This window comes from Scaptodrosophila lebanonensis, unplaced genomic scaffold (assembly GCF_003285725.1).
Source record: "Scaptodrosophila lebanonensis strain 11010-0011.00,11010-0021.00 unplaced genomic scaffold, SlebRS2 tig00000024-arrow-pilon, whole genome shotgun sequence".
NCBI classification, from domain to species: domain Eukaryota; kingdom Metazoa; phylum Arthropoda; class Insecta; order Diptera; family Drosophilidae; genus Scaptodrosophila; species Scaptodrosophila lebanonensis.
Window position 1 is genome coordinate 14,856,676 of NW_022060538.1, and position 14,262 is coordinate 14,870,937.

General features: G+C 37.4%; 2 protein-coding genes across 2 annotated transcripts in view; both read right to left on the minus strand.

Annotated features, from left to right (window-relative positions):
- LOC115620379 (hemicentin-1) overlaps window positions 1-12,550 on the minus strand; it is a 170,012-nt gene extending 157,462 nt beyond the window's left edge. Inside the window, exon 1 of the mRNA XM_030513586.1 lies at window positions 12,506-12,550. The gene's annotated coding sequence lies outside the window, so the exon portion shown is untranslated. The remainder of the gene's footprint in view (window positions 1-12,505) is intronic.
- LOC115620382 lies at window positions 1,676-2,469 on the minus strand. The gene is made up of 4 exons (XM_030513590.1): window positions 2,410-2,469; window positions 2,165-2,347; window positions 1,909-2,102; window positions 1,676-1,841 (listed from the first exon to the last, which is right to left on the minus strand). Exons 1-4 carry the CDS (start codon window positions 2,458-2,460, stop codon window positions 1,772-1,774), a joined length of 498 nt encoding a protein of 165 aa, XP_030369450.1. The 5' UTR covers window positions 2,461-2,469; the 3' UTR covers window positions 1,676-1,771.
- Window positions 12,551-14,262: the final 1,712 nt, after the last annotated feature.

Here is a 14,262-nt window from a genome sequence, read left to right on the forward strand (position 1 = left end):
CATTCTAAAGAATAGGCCACTAAAAAATTATCTTATACTATACTGATTCATGTGCCGGCTTTTATTTATCTCTAAAAAATTTTAATTTATATTTTTCGGCATATTTGCACTAAAGCGGCACTCCAAGAGAAACAAATACGAATAACAAATACAGTAATTATCTTAAAACAGTACATTTTGTAATGGCAACATTAAATATATTCTAGGCATGTTCAACAAGTGGACAATCGGGACCAAAAGTCGCAACACTCTTACACTCAAAATAAACAATTGACTAGCTATCTCCAGACGTTTCAGGCAGAGAACTACACATTAAGTTTAATAAAAACTTTTGAGGCATTGCCAATATTTTTTTGAGAGTTATGCTGAAGCTATTCATGTGCTCTGCGCTGTGTGTCTGACTGTGTTAGCTTGTTTGCATTCATCATCAGCAACGGCAATTGAGTGACAGCATCATCAACATCGGCAGCAATAGGAGAAGTGCTTGTGTGTGTGTGTGGAGGGGGAGTGGAGATGAGATGAGGGCGACTGAGCTTCGTCACAGATTTACATGTTGCAGTTCAGTTTTGCTCTCGTTGCCATTCATAGGATTCGTGTGCAGCTGATTGCATGTATTAGTGACTGTGTCTGTACTCGTACGTAGAGCTGTCTCCATGTCCGCCAGTCTGTGTGTCTATTTGATTGCCGGCAGCATGTAGCGGCAGCACGGAAATCTTTTATGCTTATGAATATGCGCGCTGCACAAATATCACATGCTTGTCACTCTCATTGATTGAAGTGATTGAAGTCTTTTTGGTCTTTTTGGACTTTTGGACAGACTCACAATCACATTCGCTATGCCACTTTTATTTATCTCGTAGCAACAGCAACAGCAATAATTCGAACAATACCAAAAACATGTGAAAACTGCAAGTTTCATTCAAATTCCACACAATTATGGCTTGTCCCTAGCACCTGAAGATGACTTCATAAGAAGCTTACGTATTCCAGGTACGAATATGTAACACTTTATGTCGCTAGTGATTACCTTCAATGGCTACTAGACATTATTGATTTCAGTGCGAGCCAAATGAAAAGCATTCTCGTATAATATTTAGGGTCGTTAATAGTTATTGTTATAATTATGGTATTTAATCTACACTAACACGCAAAGGTCGGCAATTGTTATTGATTAATATTGCTAAAGAGCCAGACGAGCCAAGACGAGCAATTTAGCGACAACAACAACAAGTGCAGCTTGAACTCAACAACTAACTAATAATGAGAACGCAATAAAGTAGGAATCTATAATCAAGAATGTACAGCATTGCTTACAATTTAGTTTAATTAAGTTAATTAGAGCTTTAGCTGTGAATATAAATATATCCACCTACTTGTATTTAATTAGCATTTTTATTAAGGCGTTCATAACTGAGCTTAATGGCAAAAGTGCACATTCTTATCTATTTTGTTGCACTTAATTAACGTCAACATGCAGTAAATATTAGATTAGATCTCAACCTGGGAAGTCATCGCTTTGTCGACGTGAATTTATTAAACAATATACAAGTATTTCTTAGCTGAAATGCCTCACGAATAAACACAATGCAGACCTCTCAAGGACCCCCTCAATTACGTTTGGGTGGCCAACTGGTAATAAGATAGCTTTTATTTGTGTATATTAATTAAATCATAATTTGAATCTGAAAGCATTGAATGCAATGCTAAAATTTTGTTTATTCGAAAAGTGTTCAAACTGTTTATCCTACACTAACATGTCACAAAGTATAATTTACACAATACCTAAAGCTGCAGCCCTTGTTTTATGATATCTCGAGGTCTTTGATGGTTTTAAATGATACCTAAAGAATACATAGGATACAAGACTTTAAGTCCAGCAATTTAATTGCAGTAAGTTGTAATACATACTCCTCGCCGCGAGGCATATATATGTTGCACACTATAGCGTTTATCAAGTGCAGAACTCCTGCTATCAGTCCACAAATACCGGTTGTGTAAAACCTATAAGCTTTATCGTTTCCACAATGACCGATCATCGCTATAAGCAGCATAATAGAGGTGATTGTGCAAATTATGCCGCTGGACAAATTGAATATAACAGCCTGGGTAAAATATGTCTTAATTTGAATAATCAGATAAGGAGAAAACCTGTGATACTACCTACAATTGGATCAAGGCCGACGGTTCCACAGCAAACACGAAAAAGTGCTAAAATCAGCGACTGAAAGAAAATAGCTGGTAGCAGATACAATTGAAGAAAAACCGATGCGCCATATTCACCGCCCAGAACACAATGTGTGTATATTACCTCAAAGCACAAAAAGTCGAGGGCAATGAATTCTAAAATCTGGAAAGAACAATTTATCACTAGGTAGCCCAGATAGTATGTATATACCAGCCAGATCTTACAGTGATGATTAGTTGAAGGGCACAATTTACGCCACGAAAAGGGAAAGCCATACTGAGAATTTAGTTTTATTAAAAAAATAAATATATATTTTGTTTGACGTTGACACTTCAAACAAATTTTCGGCAACTTATCTGACGGGGACGAACTCTGCACAAAGTCTATGGGTCCTGTTGAGTTTGTTTGCACAAAGCGAGCGTGCGTACGGTTAACAAAGGCAAATGCCAGTTAACAGGCCAGTTGCCTGAAAAGGTTCACTTGAGGGCAAATGGGGGCCTAATTTATATGTGAGAGGTGGACATCCTTTTGCCTGCCGCGGCATTTTATAGCTTTTTGCGCCTTCCACAATTATTGAGGGCGCAACACAACTACATAGGAACACACACACCTACACAAACACAGTCACACGCATTTCCTTTGCTTATATTTCAGCTAATTTCATTACTTGCGGAATGTTGCGATGATTTCATGCAATTTAAAGCCACATTTTTCAGTCGTTAGCATTTAGCATAGTCGCGCACTCGTCGCCGTTGCTTTTGCTATTGGTATAGCATACCTTTTGGGGCACACAAATAAACACACACACTTATACAGCCGTCAGCTGCCACTCGAGAACAGTGGCAGCAGTGAAAGCGAAGCACAAGTGCTTGTATAGAGGGCCCCCCCCCCTCGTCCCTCCACACTCCTGGCTTTTATAATAATTGCCTGTTGACACGGGATAGCGAGCAACTGTAGCGAGCTTGGAGCCTCGTTCTACAACTCGTCCTGGTTCTAAGCAATTGGAATCTACGCGTAGCAAAGTGGGGCCGAAAGTGGGTATGTAAAATGGTAACGTTTTATGGCGCTGATAAATGAAATTTCAAAACGAACAGGCATACACATACACACACAAGCACACAAATACAATCAACGTAAGGCGAAGGAAGGAAAACACAAGCGAAAAAAGCAAAAACATATTTTCACTGTAGTACACCCTTTTTTGGGGGCAACACGGCCTTTCCCTTTGTCTCTGTGTGCATAAGTGTGTGTCACTAAATAAGGCACTTTGATGACCGAGGCAGTGGGACGCGACGCGACGCGACTTGCCGCGACCAAAACACCAACAAGAACAGTATGACCATTAACAACAACAGCCAACGACTTACTTCATTAAGGCTGGTATTTTTATTAGACTTTTCTTGACATTCTCTAATAATATGATCGATTTTTATGTTATGCCCACACACCAAGCCCCTCGCAACTTTTGGCAATTGTGATAGATGAGGCCACGTATTTTTGTTGTTCTTTTCTTGACTTTCCTTCGAAGGAAAAGTTCTTAAAGCCATTTGCCATAAATTTAAAGCCAGGACAATTGCGCTGCAGCTTGCATATTAAGCCAACTGACAGCCTGTTGTAATGTGGGGCCTTGACTCGAAATTTATGTTCAATTTTGTGGGTAAAACTTTAAGCAGCAGCATGAACACAGCACCAGCAGCTCATTCTACATTCTAAACAGACTTGGGCAAGAAGAGCAAACAGGAGCAATGACGGCACTTATACTCTCGCTCTCTCTGTGTCTTACCCTCATTTGGGCGCAACAGTCATATGAGAAGCGACAAGGAAGGTACGTTGTTTGCTCGCTACCACTCCGACTAAGAAAAGAGGCAGTCCGTTAATTAAATCTCTGTACCCAGTCAGCACAAAAACTTGACGACCGTACGAAAATGTGTACCCGAGTGGGCATTATAGCTGAATAAGTACAGCCGATCTACTATACTTTCTTTAACCTTCATATACATGTACATACTTGTATTTATTAAATTTTTAGAGAAACTCATGTACTCATGTTTTTACTTTTTCATTACTAAAGTATTACTAGAATAAATTTAAAATCATCTTACTTATACCGAAGAACTGTAGGGAATTAATAAATAAGGTAACTATGAGCTCGTACAGCCAAGGAAAGAAACAAGCTGTCGAACAGTGGGATACGAATAACTTATTAAGCAATTTATGGGAGCTGGCACGCCTTCGACTGGCCCACTCACGTTGCCCTTCCGGTGAAGGGTATAGAAAGGGCCAGAGTGCTGAAGCGCTTTTATTTCAACAACGGAAATGTAGGCTATGATTTGCTTACTTTCCAGTGCATTCCCCAATGTGTGTATGGGTGTGGTGTAGGTCCAGGTCCCAGCAAACTTTGCGGCGTTGAGTTGCTCGAGTTCTTAGCAACATAAATCAAATGCATGTAAAATTTTGCACTTTCCGCACACATATCCTGTGCAAGTGCATTGAGACAAGCACACACGCACACATGCAAGTGTACTTGTCACATGCAATAATAACAACAAATACACGCTGCCGTGCATTGGTGTGTGCAATGTTTTGTGCACATCCGTTAACTTTGTCATTTTTGCTCATTTCCTTCCGGTATGTGCAAGAAAAGTGGAATCAAGCAACAAGAACAAGAGTAAACTACAAACGAAATAATTCCCAGCAGAGAACACTGACAAGTAGAGTCGGAGCCCAGCACAAAACAAAACACAGCGGAAAGCGGCAATAAGTTGAAGGCACAACTTTTTCTATCATCAAGCACACACACACATATACACACATACATACACACACATGCAGAAACACAACAAACACTTTTGCATGAAATTAGTAAAGACTCTCGAGCACAGACTTGAGCTGCACTGCTTCACATTTGCTCCTTCTATATAGAATGCCTGCTCTTCACTGACATAAACTTTGCGAAGGAATTTAATTATTTGGAGTTGAGACTTGGCCACGCAGGCATTATTTTTTGCACATTACACATTGTACATATACATATGCATTTATATACTAAGCTGTTTACGAGTATACGAGTAAGTAGTACGTTTGCAACAGTAAGCCGGCTTTGGCCAAAATGCATGCAATTTTCATTGCATTTATTGTGTCAGCAACGAGTTGCGTACATTTGATATAGACGCAACAATTTATTATTTAAGCAACAGCAGCCAAGCAAACAAACAAACCAAACTTCTGACTTCCCCATCACACCCGCCACATTTCAAACGACAAAGTTTGTTTGTTTATTTTTTTCTGTGGCATGTTGAGTTTTTATGCGACATACGAACCACAAAATATTTACACTTCCTTACTTTTGCTTCTTCGACTCTTGTTATTGTTTGAGTGTTTGTGTACTGGGCACAAACTCTCATTCGTTAACGTAACTTCACTTATGTTTATATTTTGTTAGGCACATTATGTTTGAATTTTTATTTGATTAACAAGTACTCGTATGTATTCATTTATTTAAGCTTACATTCTACGCTTATTTTACTGCTTGCTATTGCCATGCGCATAATTCTGTCCAATAATGGTTTATAAGCACATCAAAAAAAATTGCGCACACAACACAAGCAAAGGCAAAGTCAAAGCCAAAGCGAAGTAATTAGCATGGCTTGTTAAACTTTTTCAAAACCAATTAAATTGCAAAGGCAACATACACGCACACACACGCGAAAAAAAAAAAACAAATATATACACAGCAGCACAAAGCTAACTTGATAATGAAATATAAGCGAATACCCTTTGAGCAGGAAAGTTTTCTCTACTAAAAAAAAAGCGACTCTACATACGGTGTAAAAAAACAAAAATCAAATAATTACGACTAAAACAAAAAATGAAAAAAGCCAAATCCACGTACTTTAAGGTATGCATGTGTGTGAGAGCGGACAACTTTGTCACGCATGCGAACATATCAAAATGTCTAAAAAATAAAACAAACAACATTATTAACGTTAAATTAAACTTCCTAAAATTGTTTACCTATGCGACGATGTTGTCAAACATGCGGCTGGCCGAGGCAGACATAGCACAAAAACTTTTCCTGCATACACACTTATCACACATGCACACACATATCCTTCACGCGACAAAAATTTAAAACCACCAGCAATATGCAAAAGCTTGTTTAGGTTTCATGAAATTTGTGGTACTTGGAAAACAAACTGCAAACCGAGGCAGCGACCACAAAAATGAGGGGGAGAACAAAAGGCAGCTTATTAGATGTAATTGAACCTACAAAGAGCAGCTGGGAAAGCGGATGTAACCGAAAACGCTTAAAGAAGTCAATGCAATGAAAAACTACCGAGAAAATTAACAAGAGCCTTATGGCAGGCAGAATTGATACACGGCAATGAAAAGGTAAAATGGTTCATGAAGTTCTTTGCAATTAATCCAATCAATCAATGACCATGAGAACCAGCATCATTGCCTACTTTAGCTGTCATGGTAAACTTATTAAGTGCCTTTAGGTATTTCTTCAGGTACGCAACGAAATTTCAATGAGAATTCTGAACTTTGGACTTGCTAAGAAGCAAAGAAATATTATGGGAAATCATTTTAGAACACGACTTACGAAGGACAGAAAAATTAAAAAAGTTATTAGGTAAAAGTAATTAAGCAATTAAAAGAGTACTCAGTGTTATAAATAATAATTCGAAATGATTTTAGTAGTTTTTCATTTCTGAATATTACTAGTTTTACAATCTCTGTCTCAGAAAAAAACATCTCAGGTATTGTAATTTAAATCTATCGCCAGAAAACATATTTCATTTATTTTAGTGAAACAATAAGAGGGCCTCATTGCAAAGGAAGCAGTAGCGAGAGAAAATCTTGCTTGGCATATAACATTGTAATCATGAATCCGAATAATACAAATTCCAGATCTTTAATTTTTAAATTACCATATGCAAAGGAAATTTTAAAAAATGTTAATATTAATGAAATCTATTCCTACAAACAGCAGCAAGACAGTCGGATGGAATGATATGTTGACATAAAAATATCTTGCTTGACCTAAAATCATGTAAACAAAAAAAAAGGAAACATTTTCAGGCATTGATTTTTAAATTCTTCCATGCAAAAAAAAAAATTTAAAAATTTAAATTTACATACATGATTATGGCAGCACCCTGTTCGCAGTTGTACAACTTTTATAGCAATCTTAGTTGGCCGAGTTGAATGGTGTGAGGAATTGGCAGTTAACTTTGAGCCACGGCACAAGGCATGAGGGAAGGCAAAACAGCCACTCAGGCAGTCAGTCAGCTAGCCGGCCTGTGTAACTTTTGTGCTATGCAAGTTTTTTGTATTTGTCAAGTGCAAAAATGCAAACGTATGCGTGACACGTACTAAATTAAATGTGTAGTCTAGCAGTAGTTGCTTCAAAGACACACACGCACACACAAACACACACACATCAAACACGGATATGATCGCACACTCTAACGCATATTACCCAGAACATGTTTTGGAGTGTGTCGTAGTAGCTCAAAAGCTCTGCTACGCCCCAGCTATAAATCATCAAAGTTCAACGTTTGCCATTTTGTCTGCTCGAAGTTGTTACTTTTTCCTACAAATGCTGCATGGGTATGTGTGTGATGTATGTGTGTGTGTGTGCGTGTGTGTGTGTGTACTCAAATGTGTTTGCTTTGCAATTTCCTTTTATTTATTTTAAGTTCTTTAGCAAACATTGCGTTAAATATTTGAAGCACAGAATACCCTGACACCCGTAGCGTCCTCAGCAGCACCCATTGCCTTATGTTGACATTAAGTTTCAGTTCCGAAACTTTTCAGAAGTAATCTTTTAATTAAGTGCCAGGCCAACGGACACAACACCAAAAGCATCAGCAAATTATGAGCGCAACAGGAGAACAGCAGTAGACCCGGCCCGCTAATGCCGGCAGACCGCAAACGAATGCAAAAACAAAACAACACACAGACACACACACACATACACAGACAGAAAAGAACCAAAAAGTAATTTGATTAATGGAAAAACGTTGTGCTTAATTAGCACAAAGCAACAAAAATGAAGCACAAACGAACGTTGGCAGTAGCTAACAAGAGAAGAAACACATTAAATAAATAAAAATAACAACTAATTGCGCCACAAATGCCAAAAGAAAATTGCCAATGAAACGAAAGTAAGCGATCCAAATACCGACATTTACACACACACACACATACATACATACACATAAATGAATAGGACGATGCAAATATGTAGCTGTAATAAAAACATTGCAGCACACTAAATCAAGCATAAAACTACAATACGAAAGGACCAGCTGAAAGCACTACCTGAGAGAATTGGAACACGGCAAGACCAGAACTTGCCGTGCTGGTATACTCGTAAATGGCGGTACGGGTCAGACAGTGGCGCCAGATCAAATTGTGCGCCACGAAGCGAGCAACTTTAATAATTGTACTTGACACTTGACATTGGTAACTGAACTAGAGGGGCATTTTACTTGGCAAGCATCTGCTTTCAAGGTGTGATGCTAATGAATTGTAAAAGGTCCCAAAACTCCGCGGAAAACAAGAGCTGCAATAAAATAATAAAGAGTTGGATCTTTACATGTTTATGGATTATATAGTTGTATATATATACTATGCATATCAAGTTTTGGGGTCGCGACATTTTAATCCGTAAAAGTTTTCCACCCTATGTACTGATAAGCTTAAATTTGACAACAATAATAGGCTATATATGTATACTTATACATAAGTATAAATATAATGAACATGATTTAAATGCATAATTTGGACGTGCCAGGCCATCGACTAATTACTCAGCTGAGTTGAACATAATCCAGAAAGGCAGTTCCGACATGAAACCATAAATTTTAGAGCATTATTCAACTGTTTTAATATGCAGAAATTGGTTTTCTGACTAATAAGCTAGAGTATAAGTAAGGAAGGTAGCGCGGTTACAGCCGAAGTTTTGATTTATCACATTATTACATTAAATAGATATATAAAATGAAAATATGTATAACAACAAATTAAATAAAAAGTATGATATACTTATACTCTTAAGTGAGAACGTTGTAGATATGCAGTTTATTCCATCTATCTGTCTGTCAGTCTGTCCGTATGAACACCTGGATCTCAGAGACTATAAGAGGTAGAGACAAAGATGCGTTATGAGTGTACGCTGTGCAAGTTTGTTTTATTTTTTGTTTCCCCCCCCACTACCCCCCTACGGGCGTTTTCCCGATTTTCCATTCGTATTATCGCCTACTCGTAGACTATAAGACCTAGGGACACCAAATTTTAGTCCCAGATGCCTTACGTGAATACGCAGAAAATGTGTATTTTGGAATTTCCCTCTCTCCCCCCTCTCCCCCGCAAATCGGAACTCCCGTAATTCTTGGAATTTCGAACTCAACTTGGCAAATACCTCCATTTAGTTATTACAAGTCCAAATGCCAAGTTTCATCACGATAGGTTGATTTAACAGGAAGTTATAGCCATATATGTACATAAGACCAAGTAGTGCCCGCAGCTGTTGTTGTTGTTACAGCTTTGCTCAGACACACGAAACATAGACAGACACATACAAATACACAAATACACGCATAATTATTCTACACATATGTACAGAGTATTTCAAAGTCGGGATACCCGACTTTAGCTTCTCCACTTGTTTTAAATATGAAAGCACTTAGATTTTAATTGACACAAACACAATCGTAATTAATGAATACTCCAAAATATTTTTAAACAATTTTCCTCAAAGTCTGCACAACGCAATGTGTTTGTTTAACAAAAATTGCTTTAGCTGCTCTGATTGATTAGTAGTTGAATTGCTGAACACAAGTGTTATTGTAAAAATATTTGCTAAGATTAAACTAATTGCTAGACAAATGAGTGCACAGCCTCTCAAGTTTCAAATATTTGATGGATGCACTGAAGGTTTTTATATTATTTAAGCTACTTGCTTTCGAGAATGCAATATCTGTCTTGTTTGCACAAAAATGTTGAGCTCTAAAGCAAACATAGAAACGTGACAATATGCCGAAAATTAAGGAAAGGACACAATTTTAACAATTTCTTAAGCACCATCACATCATATTCAAGTAGAAAAAGGCACTGACCAGACCGGACAATCATAATTAAGTTTTACAATAAAAGTTTTCAATTAGCCACAGCAACAAGGGACAAAGTAATGTTGAGGGTATGGACCAAGGGAATGCTGGACACGCAACCTGGCAGTCCTTGTTCAAAAACTTGGTCAAAGTTCAACGAAAGCAACAACAACGCTGACTCCAACACATACAGAAACAGGCACCCAGATACATACATAGATAAAGACAAAAGCTTCGTTCCAGCAGTTGCGGCTAATTAAAGCTAAAAATCTTGCAGCATGAACACACTCTTGGTCGCCAAAACCCATCCACTCTCCCACCCTTACCCGACACTGCGCCAGTGGCAAGATAAACGACACTTTTACTAATTTATATGTGCCCAGCATAACCCGAGCTCAATGTAGTTTTTCAACGGACTAGGCAAAGATGGAGATATAGATATGTCTACAGATATGTTTACTCTGCAATAGGTAGTAGACGACACGGCCACTTACAGCGCATTCTTGTGGATTGTTGTTCATACCATTTTGTCTCCCACGCTGTCAACGTAGCTTACAACCGCTTAGTATGTATGTACAAGTATGTATGAATTTATTTAGGTAACATTTCAATTTCTGACCATGAATAATGGGAAAAGCCCAAAGATGTTGTATGCCTGTTGGCCGCACCAATTGGGCGAATCTAAGGTTTCTGCAGCGTTTCATCAACCCAGGCTTTGTGGCCGACTAATTGAGTTAATTGCGAAGAGATTAGGGCTAAACTGATGGTCTATGAAAATTATTATTACTATTTAAGAGGTTGGCTAAATAGTACAAGAAAACGGATGCTTTTAGTGCCGTAAATATATAAATAAATTCGTTGTTTATTTTAATTTTAATAAAGTTAAATTAAATATTTTAATATTGTCATATCCGATCTCAACAACAAATTATGTTTGGTGCAAATCGATAGCCGACAATTTGCTGGCAATATAACTTATTTTCATATACAAACTACACCTCTCTGGTGCTAAGTCCATTTTGTTGGATTTGAAATGCCTTTCAATAGCATACTCGTGCCATTTTTACAACTCATCTCTATTAAACAAAAATTTTAGCTTATAATTCCATAATTATAATGCCGCTATCACATTTAAACGAACATCAACTTTAACATTTCTCATATTTCCTTTAATTAAATAGACAGCGAAACGGCTTCTTTGTTTGTTGTTAGCCATCTGGCAAATTTATGCAAAATCCGACAAGTCTACTTACCGAGAAGCCCTTAACCTTCGTCAAAACGCATATCACCATGAACGGAAGTCCATGTAGTGACGAAAGCATCAGCACACTACACTAATTTAGAGCTATTGCTGAGCTACACCGATCCAGATTATTGACATTTCAATTGAAAGGTATTGGAACAGAATTAGTATCCGGTTTAATTCACGCTCGTTTTTTTTTTAGAATATCTTTTGTAAATCAATAGTAGACTTTAAATAAACACCATTTCTTCATAAAACGTTTGAAAACTGAACAAATAATTTTCCCACCTGACTGCCAAATTTCTAGTAAAATGAAACACAGACACACATAATTTATATTCGAAATTTTCTTTTAACTTTCGGATCAAATTGATACAAGCAATAAGGCAAGACGGCGCCCAAAAAATTGTTTATCGATTTATCAGTTAAGTAATGAGAAGCAATTATTTGAAATTCGATGAAAATTACCTAAAGTCAAAAGGGTCCATTAGGTGACTGCAATAAGTATGCTAAATAGTCAATTTATTCATCTATATATACTCGTATATATATGTACATATGTCACGGCATAAGTCAATCAGTTTTTGACAACAATCATCTGTTATTTCAATTTGCGCGCTGGCATTCATTGGCATTAAATGATATTTTCTTGTAAGCTGACTGTCATTTAATGACAAATGTGACATGAATTTTCACTTTTCCGCACGCATACACAAGCATTTAGTTTTCGTGTATGTGCTCTACAATTTTCATCTCAGCTTCATTAAAAATTAATTTCAGTCCCATCCCAATGCCGCTAACATGATTTCCTCGCTCGCCCACTCCTATTCGCAAGCGTTATCATTCGTGAATTTTAACCAAATGTATTTAATGAATACAACAGCATTTAATTTTTATGCATGTTTGCGTCATTCTTCATTTGAATACTTTAATAAAATGCCCCAAATATGTAATTACCTTTTATTTTATTAGGCCGCAACAAATTTTTGAACTGGCACGCCTTTTAATTGAGCTCGCATCGAGTTTGGGCCTATAAATAAAAGAGTGAGTGATATTATTAATAATTGTCACATAATGTGTCACATTATACATGCAATATATATTTAATAATAATGAAATCGATGGCACCAAGCCGGCTGTTGCTGATGGGTCCGCCCTCCCTTTGAATATATAAATAACAATTTAACAATATTGTACAGCAAACAACAACTGAGCAAGAAAATTTACAATTCAATTGCGGCAAACGAAATGCAGTGTCAAACCACCGCTGAAAATGTGTGCCAGAGCTCTGATGGCAACAACAACGGAGCGGTGGTGGTGGCAGACAACCGAAAAAGCCCAGAGAATTATGCACTGGTAAACGGGTGTGGTGGACAAGCCCAGAACCGCATCCGCAATCACTAAAAATTAATTTCAATTTCATAGCGCAAAAAAGCGAGCTGAAGCTACAACCAGTACCAGGCGGGTAGCGAAGGCGGCCACAGAGAAGGGCAGAAAATTCGCAGCACCACAATATTATAAAAGCGTCAAAAATAGAACACAAACCACCAGTATTAACTGGAAACTGGACACCCTTCGTCCATCCAGACAAAACAGTCTGCCTGCAAGTCAGTTTCGGTCAGAAATGTGTAAAACAAAACTCAAGCTACATGAAGCGCTAAAATATGCAGCCATTATAGCCAGGATTGAGGGACGTGGGCAATGGGAAGTGGAACTGCAGAATGTGAATGTGGCAGAGCAAGAGAACAAGCATACAAACGGTTTTGCCAAAGCCAAAAAATTTATGAAAATGCAAAAGAGTTTTTAAGGTTTACCCCAGCAGGTAAGCTGCAACAGCAGCAACCGCAACAACAACATCTGTTGGCATTGCACTGTGGTACTTGGTAACCGAAACTACACTTAATCACAACTGTGATGTATTATGTAGAGCTATGTAGCTATGTTTATTATGAAATACAATAGATGTCCTTGCTCTTATAAAATTCAAGCAGATTTATTTCGGCAAATATTTTAAATTCTTGTAGGCAGCATTTTCCATTTTAGACAAACATATAGTAATTACATTGTGTTCCTTAAATTTCTCTACATCTTTAAGAACAGAATATATCTACTTTGAAATGTAATTTCTCAGTTTTGATGCCAGACTTGCACACCAATAAAATACAAATTTGTGCATCCCTGACTATCACTGAATTTATAAAAAAAAAGGCGTACAATCTATTATTTTATAATAGTTTATAGATAACTTTAAAACTGAAATTCCTTGAATTCGATTTTTGCCGATTTAATTTGAATTCTTAATTAATTCTTCTCCATATAAAATGTACGTTTGGGACCATGGTGCGGTGTAATATTAATATGAATAGCAGCAAACAAAAAGCTAAAATGGCAAAAACAAGTACTTGTGCAGGAAGGCCAACATGAATTGCGGTTTAAGCATTGAATTATGAATATACATATATTTCCTTACAAACGCCCGCTGTTGAGCTTCGGGCCAGCTGCCAAACCATTTACCATCATTGTGCAGGGAGTCTGATTAAAAGTGCGCAATGTTTCGTTAAAACGCTCTACATATATATGTATCGTCGAAAGCGCGGTGAAAATGTGCGTCCAATTACAACCACGCTTTATTCTCTGCATAATACAAAATGGCGACCCCAAAAACTATGCTATGATATTTGCGATATGCACTTTTTGTAAATGAAAACAAAATG

Coding starts and splice junctions, on each gene's coding strand:
- LOC115620382 (XM_030513590.1), bottom strand. CDS start 2,460: ATGGCTTTCCCTTTTCGTGGCGTAAATTGTGCCCTTCAACTAATCATC. Junction 2,348..2,409: donor CCCTTCAACTAATCATCACT/GTAAGATCTGGC, acceptor TGTTCTTTCCAG/ATTTTAGAATTCATTGCCCT. Junction 1,842..1,908: donor TATATGCCTCGCGGCGAGGA/GTATGTATTACA, acceptor TGTATTCTTTAG/GTATCATTTAAAACCATCAA.